Genomic DNA, 25,922 nt, shown 5'->3' with positions numbered 1-25,922 from the left:
GCAGGGGGCAGCGCGGGGCCGGCCGAGCTGGCGGGCGCCCCGCGCCGCTCCTCGGGGGCGGCTTCTCCGCGCCCGCCTTTCCTCGGCGTGCTGGTTCTTGCACAGAGCCGAATGTCAAGACCTGAAGAGCTCCTCTGGGCTTTTTTTCCCCCGGCTTGACATGCTGCCTTTCGGAGACCAGACGAGGTATTTGCGCGCCGTTGCCGCACTTCAGCAGTGGGACTTCCAGTTGAAAGCGAGTAAATTCGGCTATTTTTAGAAGTGGAGTCAGGTTTCCGTTTTGAATATTTTCCGATAAACAAAGCAGTGGGGATGCAGAGCACGGGCGAGCTGCGGCTCCCACGGTATATCTGAGCGGAGAGCGCGGGTTAGTCAGTGCCGTGGTTCGCTCCTCGGACGCTGGCTCCGCTTGCACCATCTGCTCGCCGCTGCTGACCGACTTCCTTCCCAAGTCACTTAGGGATGGAGGCATTCTGAATGAGGTCTTGCTGCTGCTGCTCCCCTCTGCATGGGATGGGGCGGTAAGAAGAGAAATCCCCATTAATAATTGACTCGCAGCAAGCTAGAAAGCTTCAGGGGTCACCTGCTTTCTTGTGGCCATCTGTCATGCGGTCCCCTTTCTTCTGCTGCTTCTTCCTTAGGCTCATTTAACAGAAAAATAATAAAAATGCCTTTTAAAATGTCCTTTAAATCTCGATTATTTTTTTAAAGGCTGTGCATAGGTGTAGGATGCATAGATGGAAGCAGTTAACCTTGATATTCTCCAGAACACTGGCACATGGTATGTAACTGAAGGGTAGCTTGTTTGCCCAGGAAATAGGGTGTTAGCAGCTTTGAGAAGTAGCATTTTATTAGTTCAGCCTGTCACACTTCCTTTGGAAACTGGAAGTAGTATTGAACAAATAGGAATGCTAATTAATAGTAACCGCTGTGTCAGATTTGTTTTCCCCATGGAGAGGTTTGGTTAGTCTTTTTTTTTTTTTTTTTTAATGTTAAGACACGGTTTTGTGTTTGTGTGGGTCTGAAATAGGCAGTAGTTCACAAAATACAATTCAGTCATGTCTCCGTGATGGCGATGCCGCTGCATTTAGAGAGGGCTTTGCAGAGAAACTGTTGACTTTGAGTTCTTGCTTGGCAACAATTCTGTGATGTTTTTGAAGTGATGGAAACATTGCATTTGTCTCAAAACTCTCTTCTTTGCTGTCTTGTATGGAATGCTTTGGGGTTTTTTTTGTCCTTACTGCGTAAATAGAAAACTAGAACTATATAATAAGGAATACCTCTTCTATATGTAAGTTTGTGTTTGAAAAGACAAATGGCAAGTTACTTGGCTGTATGTTGGTTCAAATTTTATTCACTAAAATGATATCCCGTAAAGCTGAGCGGTTTGAAAGAACTGACGTACTTTGTAAAAAGGTTTAATGTTCTACACTGTAGTGTTATTTAGAGCTTGAAAAGAGAAAACCCCTAAAATTTAATGCCATGCTTTCTTCTAGATGAATCTTTGTACAACAGCAATACATTGAACAAAGACTATGCTATTAATGTTCTGTTACTTAGCACTATATTTACTCTGTCAAGTAAAGCAGCGTTCCTTGAACTAGTTTCAACTATATTCTAATCTTAATTTACTGCTTCTCATTTTTGTGTTGCTTATGCCAAAGTCCTCACAGGTCCTAAAAGCAATAGACCAAGAAGTTAGTTCATTTGGTGTCTTGCGGAGCACAGAGAGATATTCTGCTTCGCATTGCGGGGCACAATTGCTAATGGATAAAGATAGTTTCTGTATCCATTTCTCAAATATTTATACACAGGAATAGGAAAAGATCACCAGCTCAACCATTTATTACAGAGTAATAGAAGTCCTTTCCACTGATTGAGCTTTGAATCAGAACCTAATTTAGGAATTTTATGATAGATATTAAATACTTTTTTTTTCTCTGCAATTAATGAATTTCCATAGTGTTTTATACAGCAGTTCTTTTGGTAATTCCCACAGAAAAAATGCTTTAATTAGGTGTCTAAATAATACTTACAAAATAAATGCTTTGGGTGGTCTTAAGCCTACAGATTTGTTCTGCTGGTTTTTTTTAAATATGGGAGTCTCATCACCTCATATAGTCACTGAATAGTTAAGTTACCTCTTGTTCCATTTTGCATAGGTCAGTTTGATATTAGTATCTGTTTTCATGGTTTAAATAAAAATTATATTTTCTGGTGAGGTGGCACTTCAAAAGAAAACATTTCTTTTTATTCAGTTAGTTGGTATTAACTATTGCTTATAATGTGACAACTGTCAAGAGTTGCTAGGCTCCCCAGTCCATATTCTGGATTCTTGGGGAGAAGGGCTGCAGGTCGTCTACTTAACAAATTTGCATCTGCTTTCCTTCTCTCTCCTAAAATATCTTGTAGAAGATAAATATATACAAATGGCTTACACCCTGTATTTTGATCCTGCAACGCCTCAAGGTTGATAGCGTCGACAGGCAGGCCAATTACTGCCTTCCTCAAACCTTTGATGGCTAGGTGGACTGACATATTCTGCGATAAGGCTATGCTGATTGACTTCCACCTGTACAGTGCAAGGGTGCAACCCTACAAGCATGTAATCCAGGTGAATAGCTTTAAATTGCTCCCTTCTTCGAGTATGTGAATAAACTGTGATCCCATGAGTAGAAAGCTACAGAATCAGTTATTTATTACTTTATTTTGTACCAGGGCGACAAGTGGTATACAGAGATAATATAAATAGCTATTATCCGTGTAGTCTTGTTACAGTATGATCAAAGTGCAGAACAGCAAAGGGGAAGTGTGTCACCAGCAAACTCAGTGACGAGATGAATTTGGTTCATTTAGTGATACAGCATGCTGGTTGACAAACTTTCTGGCTGGAGAGTTTGTTACTGCACACATATGGGTTCAAAAGTTTCTAAATGCCTAGCTCCTACTAAATTTAAGCTATTTATTCCTTTTTTTCAGCTCCTCTGTTATTTTTCCCCTTTCAAAGTTTTAGAATTGCCTGTCATATTCTAGCTTCCCAGAAAGCAGAAACATTTTGAAGTAAAATTATTCTTCTTTTAGATTGTGTCTTATGTTTACCCATACTGTTGTTAAAAGGTTCCTTGTAGCTGCTGCTACAAATATAACTGTTCTAACTAGACATTATAAAGGCATAATCTGCAGCCTTTTTTGTCACAAAATTGTACCACATTTACGGCTGAATTCATTACCCTTTTTGTCTTCCTGAAGTTTTATCTTTTTATGTTCCTTTAAAAAAAAATATCCACGCATTGTCATGTTCAAACTTCATACTTATTTTAACCCCCTGTGGAATACTTTTGTATTTCTGTCTTCCTGTTTGTCCCTACTCTTAAAAATATGGGAGCGATCCTCTTAGTGCTCTTTGCGATCAGAAGCAGCAGACTGCCAAAACAGCCAAAGTAAAAATTCTCCTCTCGGTTAGAGGCAACTGCATTGTTCCAGGCAGTTTTTGCCTGGTTTCCTAAATGTATGGCATGGTAGATACAAAGTATTAACCCAAGTCTTGTATGCCTTTCACTGGAAATAACATTATTTTGTTATAAATACATCTTGGCTTATTAGCGGGGTTGGGAAATATTTACAAATGAATTAAGGTGGGGTTGTATTTGGAAGAATAAATGTCCTTAACAGCATGGTACTTCATAGCGCTTCACTGAGGATTCCAGAAGTGGTGTTTACTGGGAAGCTGTATTTTGCTGGAATTCAGAGATTGCACAACTTGAATATATCAATTACATTTATTACTTATTACAAAAAACCTCAAGTACAGTTGTGGGGTTTTTTGTTGTCTTGATGGCTGGTGGACAATCAGTTTGTAAGGTGCTGCCTGCAGAAGTAAATTACTTAGGATGTTTGCCTTCTAATCTGTGTCTAGAGGGCTTTTATAAAATGTCTTTCCTTTTGAGCCAGCTATTTGATGTTTAATCTCATAGACATGTGTCATATGCATTATGTCATTGTTTTGTTTGGTAATATATGTGTGCTTAATTTTTTCTAATTGAAAAGAAATTAATTTTTGGAGCAAGTGTATGAACATTCAGATTTTTAGAGATAGAGCTATTGAAGATTTTCTGCACTGAAATGTGCTCTGGCCTATGTTTTTTCTTAAAAAGATATTACTCACATACAAAAAAAAATTAATCCTAAAAATATACAGGTATGAGCCATATTCATCCCTAACATGACCTTGGTAAGTAGGCAGTGGGTTTTAAACTTCTATGATTGAAGGACCCCTAACAGTTTGCCAGTGGAGGCACAGAATCCTATGCAAATTGTTTGAATATGCTGAAAGGGGACTTGATTTGCTAAGTTATCCTATGCGAAACATTTACAAGAGGACTGCAGACCCACTGATTCTTTGGATCATGGCCTGAAAACCACCGGAAGTAGTGGTGTTAATGCAGGGATCAGAATATTTTCTCCCACTTACTTGGTTTTATTAGATGTTTACAGAGCTCTTCTGAGAATGAAGTACAGAAAAAAAAATCGATTTCTGTGAAATCTTGGAAAGTTTTCTTGTTGGTCTAATGATCTCTGTAGTTGTCCCACTTATAACAATGTATCCATATCTTATGCCTTTCTTGATAACTGTGAAGTATTAAGATCATCCCAAAATATTTTAAACTCCTGATTCAAAAAGCACTCAGGAAGGTAAGGAATGTTACCCATATTCATGAAGTTGTAAATGTGATTAAGTATTTTTGGCATTTATTCTTGGAAATAAAGCTAGGTGTGTGCCGAAGTATTTTGAAAACAATGTCTAAAGCAGCAATTACAGTAGACTGAAGAAACCGCCACTTGAGAAATGATAAGAAATCACTTACTAGCAATTTATGTCTTTAATTCCCCAAAAGCTATAGCCTGAACTCCTACACAGAATCTTTAGTGTGAAGATAAACTAGTCAGCAGATAGTACTGAGCAGCTACAAGGAGCATGTGCTTTTACTAGGCACTGTTTGCCCTAGGTAATAAAGAAACAAATGGGCACGCACAATACATTAATTAAAATACAACTGGTAAACCTTAGAGGACAGGTAGACAATAAGATAGGGTGAACTACTTTAGCTGTTAACATCTCTTTTTGCCTTCTTTTGTTTCAGGGTAACTTTATTATCATATTACAGTACTTTTGATAATGCCAATAGGCATTTGAAAGCTCATTTCCATTGTTTTTTTGCTCTTACTAGGAAGACTTTAGAGAACAGGGTCAAATTTCTGGCAACTGGGAAGAAAAGTGGAGCTGAGGCATACATTGCTTCTGTGGGAGAAAAGAAAGTTAGACACCGTTCTTTTATTTCTAAATGGTAGAAGTTCATGGAAGTTTTGTGTTGGGCATCTGTTGAAGAACCATCACGTGAGGAGGAAATTCATGTCTTTGTAAAAGATTAGGACAGAGATGACATATATAAAATAAAAATCCCAATCAGTCTAATTTTGAAGCTGAAGTGAGACTTCCATACTGTGTAGACATTGTGCTAGCTCTCTGCACAAGGATGAAATTGATGGTACATCACCTATGATATCTTCAGATCAAATAAAATACATCGTAGCCTATGTTCATGCTTATTTGAATGCTAGATTAAAGCTGAATTGTATGGGAATATATGACTCAGATCAAGAACTACACACAAAGCAATTTTAGACAATACATTCTTGACCTGAACTAATATGCTACCACCTATATTCATCTTCACCATTAAAGAGGAAGCATTTTGCTTTTGTCGTGAATAAATATAATTAATAAAACCACTGAATACAAGTCTTTCTCTTTCCTTACTGGCAACGAAACATACATAAATTTACATGGAATGCTTTCTCATTTATTTGATTTACTTGAAGAAAAGAAAAGAAAAAAGGCATTAAATACAATAGGAGCTATTTACAAAGTGCCAGAAAAGAAGCCCTACTCAGTTGGCCCTTGTGAATAACTCAATGGCTGTAATTTCATATTAGGTCTGGCACTGAAAATATAGCCACAAAATACATTTGCTTAGTAAAAGATATATATTTTCCCATTTATTTGTGCATTATGGTGAACTCACCCCAGCACAGAGAGCCATCCCAAAGCCTCTGCACCATTTAAGTCCTACTTAGCCCCTATTTTAGGAATTTAAGTGGAACTGAAGTGGTGCCTAAGACTTACATGAGGTCTTCAGGCAGCTGTGAACTTAACTTTTAATCCATCTTTCACTGAATTCACTAGCATTGTCCTATTGCTTTCCACAACAAAATCATTAGGTACATAGTTATTTTTAATTTTTTTTTGAGTTTGGAACAAGAAGTAAACATTTGGAGGAGAAATAAAGGTCATGTTTTAGAATTCAACCTTCAGTCCCTGAGGATTTATTCTGTCTTTCGTTATAGTGTAAATAGAAAGTCCCTTCTATGGAGGAAAGCTTTCTTGTGAAAAGTTAAGTTTGCAGTTTGGTTGTTAAAGAAAACTTGAAAATAGCCAAGAATGGCCTGGTAGTATTAGTCCTTCATTTTGAATACTTTTGCTTCAAATAATAAAGCAACCTCTTCCTCCTATTTTAAAAAATAATATGAGCATTCAGACAAGATTTACATTATTTCATAGTTCTAAAAAGTTGTTATTTCACTCTTTCACAAGTATGGTTTGAATCAAGAATTGGAGTTCTTAACTTAGATCTGTATTCAAACAGAAGTCAGTCAGGCCACTTAACATGTTAAAGTTAAATGTATGCTTATGTATTTGACTGAGTTGTGCCAAAAATTGGCACCGACTTTAAGTCATATTTCGTCTTCAAAAACTGTTTGCCTACCACTGTTAGAAATAGCATCTCTAGTAACTATTATTGGAACAGGTTTAAGGAAGAACAACTATTGTCTTTGTCAATCTACTTTTCAGTTAGTTTGAAAACACTTCTTTTACAGTCAGTTTACGGTTTCCATCTAATGAGGCCTTATACAGTTTATTTAAATCTTTCCATGGCCAGAGAGGAGACAAAACCACCTAGAACATGATTGTGAAATAGGAAGTACTGGAAAGAAAATGGGAAGGCAAGTATAATACCCAAGTGACTTTGACTTTCAAACTCATTTGTTAAAACTGAATAGTTTTGGAGTTGTTGCTAATGCTTTAAATGATTTCTATGTCTAAATTATGTCAAGATGTGGGAAAGAAATTTGAAGACATCTAGTGGTTATTTTAAGGAAAGCAATTGAGAAAATAGTTACAAAGCTTGGCTTGAAATACTGTTGATTTCAACACTAGCAGGATTAGGCTACAGGAATTCAGATACTTGAAAGCTGGCATTTTCTAGTAGACAAGTTTGGATTGAATCCCTCTCCTGAAGTGTCTTATCAGTAACTGCTGGTTTGAATGAAAAATTAGCAAAAGAGTCCACGCAACTACTGAAACTTTACACATGGTATATATGAAAGATTTATGAGCAATGGAGAAAATGAGGAATTACTTGTTTCACTGAAAGCTACTCATCACTCAGTACTTCTATGGTATAGTAATGATTATGCATTCTTTGTGCAAGATAAGTAAGATGCGGTATACTACCATTGTTGCATGTCAGTATTGCTTTTGTGCTCTGTTTCTGCACATTTGGCCAAAAATACCAAATACTTGCTGAACGGTCACATTGGTATGGTCTTACATATGTAGCATGGTTACATGTGTGAGCAAGACAATTATAATCTGGCTGTTACTCTTTAAACATTTTCATTGTTTCGGGTTTTTTCCGAGAAGTATGCTGTGTATTTTGAAGATAATCACAATGAAGCAAAGATGGGTACAATAAATTATTTAATATTTCCAGTGTATGAGCAGAATAGTAATTAGTGTCAAGTCAGCATGGTTTGATACATATGGCACAGGAAATAAAGCAAGGTTCTCTTCAGGACGTAGAGCTGAGGTTGTCTTTGGGTCTACTTGTGCCCTTCTGCATGACCTGGCTCAAGCCATGTCACTTCCTTGTGCCTGTGTTTTCTCACCCAGTGATTTTCTATTTTTGTTGCCTATTCATATTGAAAACTTCTTGCTTTAGGGACAGCTATGCTTTCTGTACAGTGTTTAACAAATTGGGGCCAAAGAGTCTTAATTCCTCTGAAGTTCCTGAGTTCTCATGTAATGCAGATAATGTGCACTTGTATACAAGTGATTATAGAGGGGAGGATCACACAACCATTTTTTTTCTTCAAATGTTTTACCTGCCATTGTATTTTCATCCCCTTCTCATCCCTGTCTCTTCAAAATTCCTCTCCAGTTTTGCCATCTGCTGATGAGGTCACCAGCCAAATTCAGCAGTCACTATTGTCATGCTCCTTTGAAATTGTGTTTTATAGAGGAAAGACTGGATTCGGCTCATGGAGGTGACTAAAAAATGGTCACTTCATACTCAACTATTCCTGTTTATGAACTCTGGGATAAATCATAGCTTTCCCGAGCAGAGGCTCATACTGCAGTAAAGGATCATAGTGCAGGAAGGGATGCATGCAGCTCCTGAGGAATGGATGCTGATGCCTGTAACTCCTCAACATGCAGTGATTGCTATGCTGCAATGGAGACATTGCATTGGTTTTAACTGTCTGTGTAGATCACTATCAATCAGTATCTGCTCCTGTTTAATACACTCCTGCAACTTCTAAACTTATTCTACAGCAAGGGTCTTGTCCTTACAATCAGCTCTTGACAATGCCAATGCTTACTGAAGACTATTAATATGAATAGAGTAGTCACAAGTGTTTGTTTCTTCCTGTAGTCCTTTCAAAATGACATCTTAAACATACACAGCACTTGTTACTAATTTCCAATAACCTCACTTGTGGTTTAGTATGTGTCTGGTATCAGATATCTGTTGAGCTAATTCTGTGCTGAGAAAGTAGTTGTGTTAGTAATAATACTCTTCTTATAATGCATTGTTAAATAGGATTGAGTGTCAACAAGCAAATGCATGTCAAGACTTTGTCTGACAGATTTTAAATAGAGTTAGAATACATTGGTTAATGCAGAATGCTAGTTCTTCCACCCATGTGTATAACTGTGAGTAAAAGGAGCTAAATAGTTTCCTTGTTAGAAGAGGCATTCAGTAAAGGTCAGTGAACACTGTTCTTATTCCAGCTGAATTTGAACAGCTTTCCTGTTGCCCAAATAAAAATGACTAAATGGTTTGAAGTTGAAAAACCATGCTTTAAACAGTATAGTTAAGGATTTGTTGTTGTTGTTAATCTACAGAGCTTTCTGAGAATTGCACACTATCTTGGCAAGTTATTGGACCATCATCTAAGAGACGTTAAAGGGGACGGGAATATGTTACTCATAATTATGCACCTCCACATATAGTTCTGTTCAATGTCAAAGTGCTTCATAAACAGTGCAGATACCTAACAAGTAGTCAGTTCTTATTAAAGAAAAGTAGTTACTGTCGTGTGAAAGATTTTACAGTTATGTTCCACACCCCTCAATAACCTCCAAAGATAGAGAAATGAATGCTTATTTTACATAGTAAAAAGGCAAGAAGGTAAAAACTAAATTATCTCATGGCCACAGTTTGAGAAATGGTATTAGAATTCAGAATACATTGTTCTTACTGATTACTGTTACTATACTACACCATTAAGGCCAGGGGACATCATTACACAACACTCCAGGATAAATAAAATGGCAGATTTCAACTGATAAACCAAATTTCTGCTTTAGCTTTTGCTTTGTCCACAAAGGGTGCCTGTTTCTTTCTCTGCCTTGTATCTTGTATCAACACATCCACATATGTAAATTCAGTGTAAAACAGAGCTAGATGAAATGATAGCATTTTATGTTCTCCTTTCCTCATGTGTAAATAAGCAGTGAATCAGACTGCTCTACAAATTGCTGTCACTCAGCAATAGTACAGGTTCATGCCTGTGCGTGTTCAAACATGCCTAGACAAAGTAAACAGCTTCTTATGCCTAATCACTTGCTAGTTTAAGAACACTCTCCGTCTGACACTAGATTATTACAGTTACTTTAAAATCTTATTTTGCATTAATGCCTGTCCTCGATGTTCAAAAATCAAGTCAGCATACACAATCATGAAACTAGGTCAAATAATAAGCCTTCTTTTAAAATGATTGATTATTCTATATCTGCCTTCTTGCGTCTAACACTTTAAATGCCCCCAGCTTGCACTTCCAGGTTCTTTTCTGCAGCCTTAGTGCTAGATGCTAAATTTGGTTTAGAAAAAGCTAAAATTTCCAGGTAATTTCTTTTCTTGAGGAGATTAGAGTAAAACAAAAAGAACCCACATATAACACATACGATGACAAGAGTCATCAACACTGATTTTAGAGGTGGTACTGTGTTTACTTACAAATTTTTGCATTTTAAGCTTTTTATTTTTCTTAAGGATGCTTCTGGTCATTTTCATCACAAATTTTTATTCTGTTTTCTCATTCAGGTTAATAAATGAAAATTCCAAATGTTATCAAATGCTATCTTCTTATTTTGACTCTCATTGAAACAGCTTTTGCAAATGTGATACTGCCCTATGCAAATTATATTATGCATTTCAGTAATACATGGTCATGGCTCCCACATTTAATATTTATCCTGTTAAAGTACTGTAAAGTAATCTTGTTAAAGTCAAAGTTCTAATAATATATTAATTGTTCTTTATGCCTCTTCACTGCAAGAAACATTTGTATGAGGTAACTCCACAAAGAAAATACATATCAGTGCTGTAATAAAGAAGGATCATTGGTAGTTTTTATTAATATACTTAAAAGGCAGAGCTTACTTCCTTTAAAAATAAGTAGCTAAGCAAAGAACCAAAACTCTTTCAGAATAACAATGGAATTTCATTGTGTTCTCTGGCACCATGTTTCCAGTAATTCGACTAGCTTTAGATTGCTGGGAAATTTATAATAGATGTTGATTGAGGTATATTATTGCTACAGCAAGCACTGTTCCAGGAGCTTCATGGAAAATCTAAAAACATGGAATGAAATCCTAGCTCTGTGGAACTCGGAGGCAAAACTCCCACCACCTTAATTGTGTCCAACTTTTCACTCAGTGGTTTTGGACTCTCATCATCAGAAGATTCACAAATGTCCTCTGTGACCACACTGACCATTCAGCCTTGAAGATCACCGGGGCTATAAGCAATATTAACCATGTATGTAAGGTTTTGCATGATCAGGATTGCAGTACACAGACAGAAGCCAAAATAAAGAATAGCCTATCATCCATTTATTTGGAGTTGCACTGGTGTGAATAAGAGAATAATTTGGTTTTACAGTGCTACATCAAGTGATATTTACCTCAATCAGACAGTTTTCTGAGATGGAAAAAATTACCAGGTAGCTTGCACTGAAGTGGAATGGGTACAGTAACATTATGACTTTCTTTTGCCCAGGTGCTCCCTTTACACTCACACTGTTTCCTAAATCAATTCAATTTTTCATAGCATGTTTTGCCTACACTTGAGATCTCCAAATGATATGTGATTGCAAAATCTGATAAACTCTTTCAAACCTTCCTAACAGGAGACAAATAAGTGAACTGTTGTGGATTGCTTGCTAATAAAAATAATATTGGTGGACTTTAGATTTTAATCAATTACTTTACTTTTAATTAATGGTTAATTACACTTGCAGTACTGCATTCTACAACATAGATGAAGCTGTTGTGTAAGGAAGAAAAGGCTATGTACAGTGCTTTTCACATTTAACATATACTGATGCATGTAACCGATCAGCGGCTGACTAACCTGACTAATTTCCATGGTTTCATTCAGCTTCACTCTCGAAATTCCTGTGGTCTGCTGAGCAAATAAAAAATATCCCAAATTTAAAACATGACCACCATGAAAAGTTTCCAAAAGATCAGACTTTTTAATAGGATTTTTGCTGTTCATAGGCCCATACATTATGTAATTCAGAAAAAAAACATTTCTTCTGAGAGTAGATCATGTGCTGTGAGGAACTCTTGATGCTGAGTAAATGAAATAAAAAGCCCTGTATTTAAAAAAAAAACAAAACAGAACAAACCAACAGATTTTGGACAAGAAAATACAGTGATAAGAAAAAGTACACTCATATTGATGATATCTGTGCTTATAGATTATTCAAGATATGCTGTATTTAGTGAGGACATTATTAGGGTTAGCATTCTAGTGCTAAGTTAATTTAAGAAACAAATACTAGAGATGCGTGACATTTTTTAATTAATGGTAAACTCTTCCAAAATATAATTTTGGGGGTATTCAGTATTTGGGGTTGAATTAGTCAATAAGTTTCATCTGCAAGGAAAGGAAATAGGAGAGATGCATGAAAACAGTCTGTCTTCATTATTTTGAAGGGGGTTGAATTAGAAATATTCATGTTTCTTTCTGACAGTTTTTAAGCAAAACTTTTGTGCTTTGAGTCAAAACAGCATTTTTCATCAACTCAGAGAGCAGGGAAAGTTAACTTTAAAATAGCGTATAGGCAACATAAAATAGGAGGGGCTGCAGGTGATTTCATGGAGAGAACTAAAGTTCAAAATTATCCTTTTAAAAGTTAGAAATGGTCTAGAAAAACAGAACTAAACCAGAAAGTTTTGTCTTCATATGAATATATGTACATCTTATACAGAAATCCAAATCTTAGGAGTGGGAAGGACCAGAACTTTTCAAGCACAAAATTATGGTGTAAACTTCTGATCTTCTATATTCTGAAAGCCACAGCATAAGCAGTCTTCCTCTGCCCTATTCAGGTATTTCCTTTAGGCAAAAATAGCTTCTCCTTTATGGGGCATAAAACATTACTGCTTAATCTAGGCTAAGTGCTGTGTAAAATTGAAGAATACCGATACAGAGGAGCACTAAAGGTGCTCTCGTGTCCACTGTATTAAAAGGTTTAAAGTTACCCTCTTTGCAGTGTCCTTTTCAAATAGGTATTAGTTCCTGAGGATTTTTAACTCACATCATTCACTGTATTTTTATTTTTGTTTTACAGAGAAATGGTTAATGCATGGTTTGCTGAGAGAGTTCATACCATCCCAGTCTGCAAGGAGGGAACCAAGTCCCAGAGTGAATCCTGTGCTTGTCACCAGCCTGCCTGTGCTGAGACCACCAACTCTGGGACGCCAGTGAGGAAAATCTCTGCTTCTGAATTTGACAGACCCTTAAGGCCTATTTTTGTCAAGGACTCTGTAGGAGCAGTGAGCTTCCTCTCCGGTGCTGAAAAGAAGGAACAGATGCCTCTGCAATCTCCAAGGACCGAGACCAGTGCAGGCGATCAGTGCTCAAGACTATTAGAACTTGTGAAAGATATTTCTAGTCACTTAGATGTCACAGCGCTTTGCCATAAAATTTTCCTACATATCCATGAGCTTATAGCAGCTGATCGCTATTCCCTGTTCTTGGTCTGTGAGGATAGCTCTAATGAGAAGTTTCTTGTAAGCAGGCTGTTTGACGTGGCAGAAGGCTCCACCCTGGAAGAAGCTTCCAACAACTGCATTCGCCTGGAGTGGAACAAGGGCATCGTGGGTCATGTAGCAGCTATAGGCCAGCCTCTGAACATCAAGAACGCGTATGAGGTAAACCAAGAAAATTTATCTTGAACAATTCTTGAAAAAAGAAAAAGCCATATTATCAGGTGTTGTAATCTTGCCGGTTTAGTGTATGTATTTGGAGCTATATTGACTTAAACCAGTCAAGATGCAAACCTGACACCATGTTTTTGGTTATAATACATGTATTATAGATACATGCATATACAGAAACATGTAGCTGTAACTAATGCTACAGAAATGCTAACATCAAAATAAATTATGTAAGTTTGACATTAGCAGTCAGATATTAGCCCCATCTTAACCAGGTATGCGCACACCAGTATTTGCATTTCCAGCTTTGGACACTTAAATGTTTCCATTTCTGCACCAAAGTGAATGAAATTGTGAGTGTAATTATCTGCAAAACTGGAGTCCTGTGACTAAAAATACATTGGAGAATTTTATCATACCTAAGGCACAAAGAGTAGGAGCTGAATGAACAAGAATGGGATGAGGGTTTGAACTGTATAGAGGCCTCCCAAATGAAGTGATACTCTGTAATTTGAGTTACTTAGTACAAGGCCACATGAAAAAAGGAAGAGAATCCAGCACTGGGAGAGGACATCTCTTACGTCTCAGCTTAACATCTCTTCATTCCAGGCTCTTTGGATATGCTGATTTTGTGCTTTGAATTTAGGGATGATGAAAATTTTAATGAATTACTTAGTTGATGAATTAACTAATTAATAAAGGCATACAGAACTGAAAATTACCGCTTCTGATTGATCATCTCTCAGTTAATCTGACCATGTTTACAGAATTAGGTAACATTACCGAGTAGATTTTTTCAGAAGAAAAAAAAAGTGGTATGATTTCATATGGTTTCCTTTTCAACAAACACTTGTTTGCTGCCTCAAACTGTCTAAACATTTGCTAAGTACATGTTTCCAGCAGGACATCACCTGTCCTTATAGTTTAAAAGTTCATTCTTGAATTGGGTCCATCATGCTCAACTTGAAATCAATTACTAGAGAAAAAACAGCAGCCTTTAAAAATAGTCTGATTTGGTTTAGTAAGATTTTTTTTAAAAAATCAGAGTTTTATAACAATATTCAGCTGAAAAAAATGAAACAAGCAATCTCTGGTAAAAGCAAAACCACTAACCACATTCATGAAACTTTGTTCCTCTGTGGCCATATGTCTTTCAGTATATTTCTGTAATTTCTTCTTGATGATAAAAACCTATACTAGGGATGGTTAGTCCATGTATACATTTATTATAATGATGGTCTAGGCTCAAGAAAGGCTTCTCCTACGGGTTTGGGGTTTTTTTGTTCTTTCTGGCAGTTGTATTTATCCACAGGCACTCATGTTCTACATAAATGCTTTTTTGTTGTTGTTTTAACACACTGATAGTAACAACTTTATACAATTATTAGCTAGTAATGGAACCTTTGTTATCCTGGGTAACAGTTAAGTCAAATATTGTACTTTTCTTAGCCTTTAAACCAGGGAGGAAAAAGAACTGGCCTTTAGGCAACTAGTCAAATAATTGTATTTTTTTTCTTGTATCAGGATCCAAGATTCAATGCAGAAGTTGACCAGATCACAGGGTATAAGACTCAGAGTATTCTCTGTATGCCAATAAAGAATCATAGGGAAGAGGTAAGTTGCAGTATTGGGATCACTTCACGTAATACTGTTTCCAGCTATGCTAATGCTTTAAACTTTAATAGCTGGCAGTCATTATCTTACAGTATAAATCCATCTCTTTTTTTAAAAAGACTGCTTATGTTTGCTTGGACTTTATCTTATCTAGTTCAGTAATGTAAGCCAAAGGGAATTGTCAAGAAGAGTTTAATCCCAGATGCAGAAGTAGAATATATGTATTTAACTCTAGAAGTGCTGTTCCCAGTTCCTGTACTAAGTAGCTGTCAGCATTAAAGTTCTCTGCACACTTATTGATCTACCTCAGTGCACGCTTAGATTGTATTTAAGAGTTACTGTACTTCGGCTGAGCTTGTATCTATCTACATTATTTTCCTCAGAGGACACAAATTGGGTTTTATCATTGTCTGAAAGGCTGTTTTTACATTCTATTAACTCAGCTTATAAGTAATAAATTAAGCAACATGTTAAGTGCTTAACTTGAGGCACTGAAGAACACATGGTGTCAATGTGATTCAGAAAAGTTACCCACAAGGCATATAACTTAAATCACTCCTAATTTAAAACAATGTGAATCTGCTCATTGAACTCTTGTACATATTTTCCATCCATGCTACTTCTCACAGAAGTTCTCTCTTCCTGTCTGATGCTATTGCAGTAGGGAGAATTCTTATTATGGACTGACGATGTCTTCTTGCAATGAGTAGTTGAAGACTGAATTCAGTAAAGTCAGTGAAAGCCAGTTAATGGGAAAAAAATGAGGGCCACAGTTTTACTTAGGGGGTAAGTAAAGTAAGTTTGGGGTTTTTGTGATCCTGAATGTAGTAGCCTTCAGCCACATCACCAGTTCTTAGAATACTCACAAAGTGTAAGGCTCTCTATAAAGTGTATCAGAGCTTTAAGATGGAGATTTTTCTCTCCTGTAATTCCTTTATTTTTTAGAGTATTTATAGTTTGCTTCCAGAAAGCTCAAACTCCAAAATGAAACGCTGCCAAGATTGGTTTGAAGACATCATACCTTCTTTTTCTTGCTTTTCCATCTTTTACTCCTCTTATGGAATATGTCACCTTGACTTTTACTGCAGTGAACCTTTTTTTCATTAAATAATTGATTAAATTCTTGATTTAACTTGTTTGTTGAATCTTACTCTAGTTGACCCAGATGATCAGCCAAGATTTCCTTTCTTCACCTACTGCTGATTTTGGTTCAAAATATTTATTTTCAGCTCTTCCAAGGACAGCACTTGATCCTCTCCTACTCCCACTCCTGCTTAAAAGTCTTCCCTTTCTAACCAGCAGCAGCCACTGCTGGCCCTGGGCCAGCTATGAGCAAAGCAGATGTGTGAAGAGCTGTCAGGGACCAGTGGTCCATGTCAGGCTGATGCAAGGCTTTAAGTTTCACCCAAGCTATCCCATTTTCTTTTTGTTGAATGGAAAAAATGCTGTGCTCTGTGTAATTGGGATCAGAAACGAATTACAAAATCTTGCTGCCGAGGGAGCGTGGAAGTGCTTACTTCTCACTGGGTCCTGATGGTAGGTGGAGGAAGGAATAAGAGCTGTAGTCTGTTGGTCCAATACACCATGACTTACAGGCTGAATAAACCTGCAATTGGCCGTATCTTCAGCTAGCTTTCTACTCCTAAGTGCATCAGCAAGTGGAAATGAAGCACCAATTTGTTTATTTGGAAAAGTTCAGCCAACCTGAAGCTGAGGAGAATGTTACACTCCACTCATATGCAATAATTTGAAGGGGCTAAACTATAAGATTTCTTACATGAAAGGACAGCACTTTTAATTTTTTTCTGATTTTAAAGTCTCTGCCAGAAGGTTTTTCATCCTCTCACCATAACACATGGCTGACATGTTTCTGGACAGATGTTGGAGTCAATGAATCAGTCCTTAATTTGCCATTTGCATTCTGCTTTTCTGTTTAAAAAAAAAAACAACCCAAAACCAAAACCAAAGTACTGGCTCTACTGGCTCCTCTCTATTTAAAAAAAAAAAAAAAAAAAAAAAAAAATTCCCCAAAGGCCCTCTAGTAATATTGAGGCTAGTGAATGCTGCCTTAGCCCAGGATGTCAGCAGCCACAGTCAAAAGATGATTCTGGAAGACATCCAAAAATAAACACTGAGAAAGAGAAGCAACTGGGGTTTTCTGTTTGTTTGTTTAGCATTAGTACTATTTTTTTAAAACAAAAGAGTCAGTAATGGAGAGGAACAAAATCTCATGCTGATTATTAAATCCTCTGGGCCTGCTGAAGTATGGAGATTTTTCCAGTAGATGTTTTTCACATTTGCCTATATTTCCATGAGGCATGTGAGAAACCAAAGTCTCACTTAAAAATAACAGCTAGTAAGAAATTCCATAGATGAAAAGAAGAAAACAGTTTGGTTCACGGAAGAGCTCATAAAAAGGACCCAGGAACTAGTAACAATGAGAAAAGAGCAGTGCAATAAGAGGACTTTACACCTGCACAGATGCACATGAAGAATGGAATTACATTCACTTAACAGCAAAAGAACTTTTCTCAATCCCCTACTCAACCTATTCTTGCTGACAGAAATGCCACAGAAACATTGCATTTCAGATGCAGAAAATTATGCTGATAATGTCCTTTAAGATCAGATCATAGAGGGTTGTATAGTGCTAGCTTTATGAAGAGTTCTCATTTTCCCATGAAAAATTACAAATGCAAACTGACCAAGCTTTGATGTGACTTCAGGGGCTTTGAACAAAGTTCTGATATCTGTAAACCCCTGCTGCACAATCTCTAATACTAAACAGAAATTCTTCCCATCCCATCATATGACAAAAGTATTGCTACATGATGCTTTCTGGCATGCAAGGCTGTATAATTTCCTGGTTATCACCATCAAAGAAAACAAGGAGGAAGAAAGGCCTTGAGTAACCTGAATTGTATTCTACTTTAAAAGAAAAACAAAATGGTTCTAAGTCAAATAATTTAATCATCTATTCCTCCATTTAAATTTGTCATAAGGTGAATGTGAAGCCATAGCAAAGATTCCATTTTGATCCTGAAAGATTTTATCTTCTGGTGATTCTTCTGTAAGAGCAGATAACTGTATAAAGTTATCTAGGCATCAGTATGTAAGACTTGCTACGTGGATTATCAACATGTATCCGAGAACACGTCAAAACAGACTGAATTTTTATCCTCAGTAGTACAAAAGCCACCAATGAAAAGTTAGTATTAGCCAGCTTGTACCACAGAGTTACCATGGTTATTTCTTTTGCAAGAGGAAACTGGTATTGCTGGCCACAGGCTTTAGCTGTAGCTATTAATGCTAACCATTTCAGTGCTAATACAGAAATCAGGGTTTTCCCACTACTGGCAGAAGACCTAAGGTTGTGGCAGTTCAGCATTGTGTATCTCAAAAAGCAGCTTTTCATTCCTGGTGTGTCTTTAAATCTTTAATTTTTCAAAAGCTTCAGATGGTACTGATGTGCCTTCTAGAGGTCCTGTAATAAAGTCAGTAAATGCAGTAGCACTTTCTTCTGATTTTGTTTGGTCTTGGATTCAGAGACCCAGAAAAAGGACTATGGAAGCTGTTGCAAATAATTGTCATCCCAAATTTCTCCATCTGGTTTTGTAGACGTTTGTAAACAAACAGTCATTTTGACAAAATTTGACCGAACTGAATAGGGAATGGAAGTCCTCAGCTTAAACCAATTTGCGAAGTTACACAGAACTGATGCAAGACTCAGTACAGCTAACTGGTTTGGAATATCTGTAGAATGGATGGTCTCTGATACAAAGAGTCATCACAGCTGCTGTGGAACATCTACAGGGACAACATAATTTTTTGTTATTTCTGCATTTTTTTTCTTTCAGCTGTGCAAAATAATTTCCATAAAATTCTATTTCACTTTAATTTTTACTAAAATCTGCAGGATTTTCTCATCTGGGAACTTTTAGCTGAATTAACTGAGACCTATCTCCCAGGCTCTGAGTACATAAGATTGAACTTCCTACTAAGTGGCTAGGGACATGTTTTATTCCGGCAATGCTCACTCCAATTTAGTTTATTGTTTACTTTGCCCTATCTCCTGTCACTGGGAAGCTCTTCCCAACAAATAAGGAGTGCTACAACAGCCTTTGAAAATATCCTGTTGAATTTTATTGTATAAAATGTGACCAGGCATGTTACTGTTAGCCAGCGAAGTTATTTTCTCCCACAGTGAACACTTCAGGTATAATAATACATCACAGTCACTGCAGTATAGCGTAGATCTAGGCAAGCTAACTTTAAACAAACTCAAGTTCCAGCAGCAGTCTCGCTGCAGGATTATGGAGATCAGTAATTTGCTTTTTGGGTGGATTTTCAGCTGTCCTGGTTTCAGCTGGGATAGAGTTAACTGTCTTCCTAGTAGCTGGTACAGTGCTATGTTTTGAGTTCAGTATGAGAAGAATGTTGATAACGCTGATGTTTTCAGTTGTTGCTCAGTAGTGTTTAGACTATAGTCAAGGATTTTTCAGCTTCTCATGCCCAACCAGGGCACCTGACCCAAACTGGCCGACGGTGTATTCCATACCATGGGACGTCCCATCTAGTTTAGGAACTGGGAAGGCGGGGGCAGGGAATCGCCGCTCGGGGACTGGCTGGGTGTCGGTCGGCGGGGGGTGAGCAATTGCCCTGCGCATCATTTGTACATTTCAATCCTTTTATTACTACTGTTGTCATTTTATTAGTGTTATCATTATCATTATTAGTTTCTTCTTTTCTGTTCTATTAAACCGTTCTTATCTCAACCCACGAGTTTTACTTTTCCCGATTTTCTCCCCCATCCCACTGGATGGGGGGGCAGTGAGTGAGCGGCTGCGTGGTGCTTAGCTGCTGGCTGGGGTTAAACCACGACATCAGCTTATGCTGATATGTATTATAGTAGCTACACTGCTGGAAATCATGCAGACTACTGCTGGCATGAATGATAGAAGAGGATGTGAAAGTCTTGTTGATTAAAAATCAAAGTCTGCAAATACAGTTCTGTCCCTGCAGGATAATTTTATAAGCCTGAATAAAACCTCTACAAGACCAGGACAGCAAAGTAAGGTTAAAACCACTTAGTCTGTCTTCTCAAGTGGCTATGTTCCCATCTTTAAAATGAGACAAAAGTTGAGTTTCCCTCTTCCTGTTACCATTCTTTGGCTTAATGTCATTTTTCTTTAGGTGCCAGCAAAGTGAAAAAAAAAAAATTATCTTCTTAGGAAGCAAAATTATATTATATTTTTAAGTCAACTGAAGTAAGAACCAACTAAAAAGGGCACTAGCTGCCTGTAGAGTACTGTAGAGCTGGAGCAGCTTTCACAGTTAGACCTGTAATCTTAATGCGCAAAAAATTGCAGCATGAAACAATCCAGATAAAATTCAGAGCACAGCCGTCAGCACTGAAGTCATCAGTCATCATCTACTGGGAAATACTCTAGGTAACCTGCTACTTTTAGAGGCAGGAGTCAGCTATTGCAAGAAAGTAGCAAAAATAAAGCTCTCTGATAATTAGAAGAAATCTCTCCTTGTAATGTGAATCAGGCTTCACTAAATGGGATAACTGGTACAGATCGAGATGAAAGGTTACAGAACAAGTAGCAGCACTGGGAGATTACCTGTGTTGCCAGCAAGAATACAATTAGGAAAGCTGTGTTGAGATGTGATGTGGATAGGTGTGGATATTGACTCAGTAATTGTTGGAGGGAGGGGTTTTTTCCACCCTTTTGAGGACTGAAAATAAGAGAACAATTCCATCATCAAAACTGCTTTTTGTCTTCTTGGTGTATGTATGTCTATCTTATGTCACCTGAATGGAAAATAACAAAGTACATGGTTTCTAATCTAAGGGGAGTTTTTCCGACTGACTTTAAAGAAAGCTGGACCACTATGGTAACATACAGCTTGTTCTTTCTGCCCACCCCTTACATACTTTCAATACAGCCAGCCTGGATGAAGGCTTTTGTTAGGAACTGCATGACTACTGTAGATATACATTGCTCTATAATCCCACCTACCTAGTTGGTCTGGGGGTAAAGCTCATGGAAAAAAGTGTGTAGCACTCAGGAGCTCACTGGTTACTTTAGGGATTAGGCCATAAACTCACATGTATCAAAGTATAAGCAGATACTAATTACTTCAGTCTTTTCTCTCCCTTAGTCTTGGTTTTCTTCAGTCCAGAGTACTACCTTAAGCTTTTCCAGTGGTCATTCCCTTTCATAGCTGTTTTAAACCCCTTTCTTTCCTACTAGTTTTGTCTTGGGTGACCAATAAATATACAGGATAATTCTGTAGGCATAGTAGGAGAATGACAAGAAATCAAACATACATATCTTTGCTTCATTGCTACAGGACTCAACTTTCAAAAAAGTTCACTTGGTGTCTGCCTGTTAGAGAATTAAAGACACAAAATATTATGCTGAAGTAACTTAAAAGCCACCTTTTTGTTAGACTGGAACAGTGCTTTCATCAGCAAGTGTTTGAGTGGACTGTCATTTTTCTTATGATATTCTCCAAGCTTTACAGAGAATAAGCTTTATCTCAGATATGTCTTGTGTATTGCCACAAAGATTTCACACTTTTCATGTACCTGTTATCTGAATAAGTTTTCTGTATAGCTGAGCTCAGACCAGTTAATCACCTTTGATTCAATTTCTCTGCTGGTGCGAACGTAACTCACAGCTGGAGATCACAGATCAGGCCTATTGTTATTTCAGATTTGTTTATAGTAAGTTTTAAAAATAAGGCTTTGGGTTTCGCTGTGCTTAGTATTCTCTAGAATGCAGGCATATGTTCTCCATGGCCTAAAATGCTACCACATGATTTACTTTTGTCCCAATTACATAATTACTTTAGTAACAGGAACAGACCCTCTTGAGTTTCCTACATCTCCTAATTACCTGGTTGCAGGCAAGATTCCAACGGCTAAATAATATCCATCTGAGGTTTTTCTCATTACTGTCTTTACACCACATTCTACAAGATCTAGTGAAGTTCACTGGAATCTGTACTGATATAAATGAGGCGAGAATTTGGACCAGTTTAATTTTTAAAACTATTTTGCGTGAAAAAAAAAAAAATAGCACATACTACAAAGTTGTCTTTAAAAGCTTAGAATGCCACTGAAACAACAACAACAAAAACAAAGAAGTTTGCATCTGCACAAATTTTTTATCATCATCAACGTGACCGTGAATTTTTAGCAGGTTTATTCTCCTCATTACTCCCTCCCTCGTCAGTTAAAACCTTTTACTGAAAGATCTTAACAAAGATCTAAAAATGACCATTTCTGTTGGAACACATGCTTTTTTTAATGTATCAGAAACCTGCAGTGCTAGTAAAGGGAGCCTAAAAATAGTCTTTTTGCTATATTAATATGGTCCTTTTACTGTTTTCTTATAACTTTTTTAAGTACCACAGACTTTCCTTTCATGGAGGGGATGTGTTTACACAAGATGAAAGTACTCACCTTCTGGATGCCTTAAAAAGCCTCTGACCTCATTAAAGTTGTCTTAGCTCATGCTGGATCAAAACTGAAAAAAATAAAATAAATTAAATAAATATCCACAGAAGACAGTGGTATGAGAAGAGGCCTAACCATTAATCTCTGCACATGTAGGTTAACATAAAAGCACATTGACTGGTTAAAGGGTTTGTTTACTATTCTAAGTCTGTTATAGAAGTATATAAGGCTAGTTGTACATTGTTATTACAGTAAGAAAGTTCACTAGATAAGAAATATTCCTCACTAAAGTAAATGAGAGGTTGACTGTGGGAAAAACTGGGTTGTATGGAATGGAGCTCACAGTTAAGCTTTATTTCAGACAGACATTTTTGAGCCCACAGTTGGCAGTGATTCATGCTGCAGAACAATGACCTTATTTGTAACATCAGTATTTTGGGAAGGCTAGGCTGAGAGATAGTAAATTGTCTTCTTTTCCATTACAAAAATAAAACTGTAAGCCTTCCATCAGTTTAGCAATTATAAACTTAATCGTTAACAGTTAAGTACAACTTTTTAAACATGCACACCACAGTTTTCTTCTGATATTGTTTTTCCCCAAAAAGCAAGATGAGAAAAATATCATCATTAACACCTTGCACTGGTCTTGTACTACTTGGATCTCAAACAAAGGAAGTTCTTTGCAGCTTTGTCAATTATTTATTGCAAGCATGCCAAAAAATCTGAAAAGAATCAAAAGCTGTGCATATACTTTATGGCTTCTTACCACATACTCTTTCATGTTACTGTACTCAGCTAGGTGGGCTTCATCTGTGCTAGCACATTCTAGCCTCTGAGCTTACTGCACAGCAGATTTATTGGGTTTAGCAGAAGGTGAGATCCAGCCAGTTAGACAGATGGGCAATCTTAACTGTAAGGAAGTGCAGGGTTTTATTGAGTGACTTTCAGCTCCTCCCAGTTTCCAGCTTCCCTCTCCTACCTCTTGCTCTGGCACTACTCCTCTCTTTCAGCTCTCTCTTAACCTAAATCCATTCCAGGTGCTGCTAGCAGCTATTCAGCATGATACCATAAACTGCAGGCTTCATTTCTGGGTACCAATATAAGTAACAGCTCAGACATAATTGTCCCCACCCTCCACTTGGCACCTTCCTCAGAAGGTCATCTCCTTTGGTACCTTTCTCATCCATCCTGATAAACAGCATTAGGTTCACCACCTTATAGCTCCCACTCTTGATATCAGTTACAGAAACCTGTCATTACTCACTAACAGTCAGAACTTTTTTTTTTTTACTTCACAAATAAGGAAACTATACTTTCTCCAATTCTTTTAAGCCTAAAGTCAGATTAGTAATAATTTGCAAAGTCTCAAAAGGAGTGGAAACATACTGAATTATTTTAGGGAAAGGCTAAGGCCTTGAAATCCTATAATCTTGGAAATGTTTATGCATCAGAGAAAAATGTCTATTATAGTAACAATTTGATTTAGTAAAGAAAGAGTGTGCATTAATAATGTGTAGTATAATAATAAAAATGACCTTTTTTAATGGAATGACAAAATATTTGAATTAGAAAACCTCTCATTTTCACCTTATTGACAGTGAAAGTCAGAAGTATCTCAACTGAAATTAACCTGTGTCTCCTTCTGATGGCCTTCCAGTTTTACTGTGCTGTGAAATTTCATGGTTAATTTATGACTCAGAAGAGTAGAACGGAAGTACAAGGATAAGTGCAGAATCCAGGAGAAGTTTACACTAGTTTACAGGACAGAATGGTCACCGCCAGTACACAGCTTGAATAACTGCAGTGGGGAATCTACAGAAATACTATTCCAGTGAATTAATTTTTTAAAGAAATGCTCACTTTCTGTTCATACTGACTTGTATGAAGGTCTCTTTAAATTGTCTTGTTTTCCTTGGGCTCGGAAAAACAGTTCCAAGTTACCAGAGAAGACATCTATGTTGAGTATCTAAGAGTAAGTCCAAAGCAACCACCCAATTTCATTTCTCCCCAGATGTCAGAGTTAGAGCCTGCATTAGAAACTGAAATCAGTACTAAGCCAAGATCTGAATTCCACTTTCATTTTTGTAAGGAGTTCTGCTGTTTGCAGTGCACATTGGTTTCCTAGGAAGCTCTTACCAGTATGCAGAATTGAACTCCACAAAGACTGGCAGTAACAGAAGCATCACACTTAAACAGCTGTGTTGTTCTCTCATGTTCATTTTACATTTTTTTAAAATCTAAACCAACATCCTTTATCAAGAAATCATGTTTATTGGCTAACTATCCTCTATGTAGAAAGTTACAAAAGCACCAGCAGTTTGGACTTTAATTGACTGTCCTTAAAGGGACTGTTTTCTATTTTGTAAGAAATCATGTTTGAATCTCCCAATTCATGGAATTATGTCCAGAAACTTGAAATCAAATTTCACCACGGATTATTTCTACGCTAAAAGAGCATCATCTGAAATTTAACATAATTTAGACAGAACTTTGTAAGAATAAAACTAGATGTGTAATCTGGCTTGGTTTATTGTTACACGGATTCCATTTTCTTCCACTTAAATCCAAAAGGAGACGAGCCAACAAAGTAAATGGAGCTGGTCTGTTGATGTCTTTATTTCATAAATCATAGTAGGTTTTTTTCTAGTTCAGGTAAACCCTCCTTGTTACTATCTGTGCACTGATTTACTTAGGTGGGCGGCCTTAACTTATGAAGCCTCTTGGCTGGTGATCTTAATAGTCCATCTGAAAGCTAGGACTTAAGCCATGTGCCAAGAGCAGAAAGAACTACTTAACAGAAAGCCTTTAATGTTGATCAGGCCATAGGGGTTTGCTTCTTAGGTCCATCGCAGAAGTCCTCAGGACCTGTGAATGACTTTTTACCCTTTGCTTAACTTCTTTACCTGTAAACCAGGATTCTGCCCTACCTTCTGAGTTGCTCCATTGGGAAAGTAATTAAAAATGGCGAGATATCAGCACATCTTGGCAAGAAGGACAGTCTAACTACCAGCTGAAGCATAACAAAGTATCTCTTCTCAGTGTTGGTTTAATGTGGTTTTAGTAAAAGCCTACCTTTAATAACCTACTAAATTTGAGTAACAAACTTGAATCTGGCAGGAACGCAACCTTTGTATGCTATTTTTCAGCAGATGAAAATTAATCTGGTCAGATTCAGAGAGATACAAAATGTAAAAAGATCACTGTAGCCTAACTCTAGATCTGGAAAGGAGGCTATGTTTTGGAAATCTTGTCAGAGCTAGC

At 37.1% G+C, this 25,922-nt stretch overlaps 1 protein-coding gene across 4 annotated transcripts in view; it reads left to right on the top strand.

Annotated features, from left to right (window-relative positions):
• The window catches only part of PDE5A (phosphodiesterase 5A, cGMP-specific), a 71,848-nt gene that overhangs the window by 9,554 nt on the left and 36,372 nt on the right, over window positions 1-25,922 (top strand). For 2 of the 4 annotated variants that reach the window (XM_010575555.1, XM_010575558.1), the window contains exons 2-3: window positions 12,988-13,570; window positions 15,101-15,190. In XM_010575555.1, coding sequence (XP_010573857.1) covers window positions 12,988-13,570; window positions 15,101-15,190 — 673 coding nt within the window. Of the gene's footprint in view, window positions 1-3,706; window positions 3,842-9,025; window positions 9,060-9,107; window positions 9,112-12,987; window positions 13,571-15,100; window positions 15,191-25,922 lie in introns of those variants that run through there. The other 2 variants (XM_010575557.1, XM_010575556.1) reach the window with 2 other exon arrangements.

This window comes from Haliaeetus leucocephalus, unplaced genomic scaffold, assembly GCF_000737465.1.
Source record: "Haliaeetus leucocephalus isolate CR32 unplaced genomic scaffold, Haliaeetus_leucocephalus-4.0 Scaffold484, whole genome shotgun sequence".
NCBI lineage: Eukaryota > Metazoa > Chordata > Aves > Accipitriformes > Accipitridae > Haliaeetus > Haliaeetus leucocephalus.
This window is presented reverse-complemented; position numbering and strand designations above follow the sequence as displayed.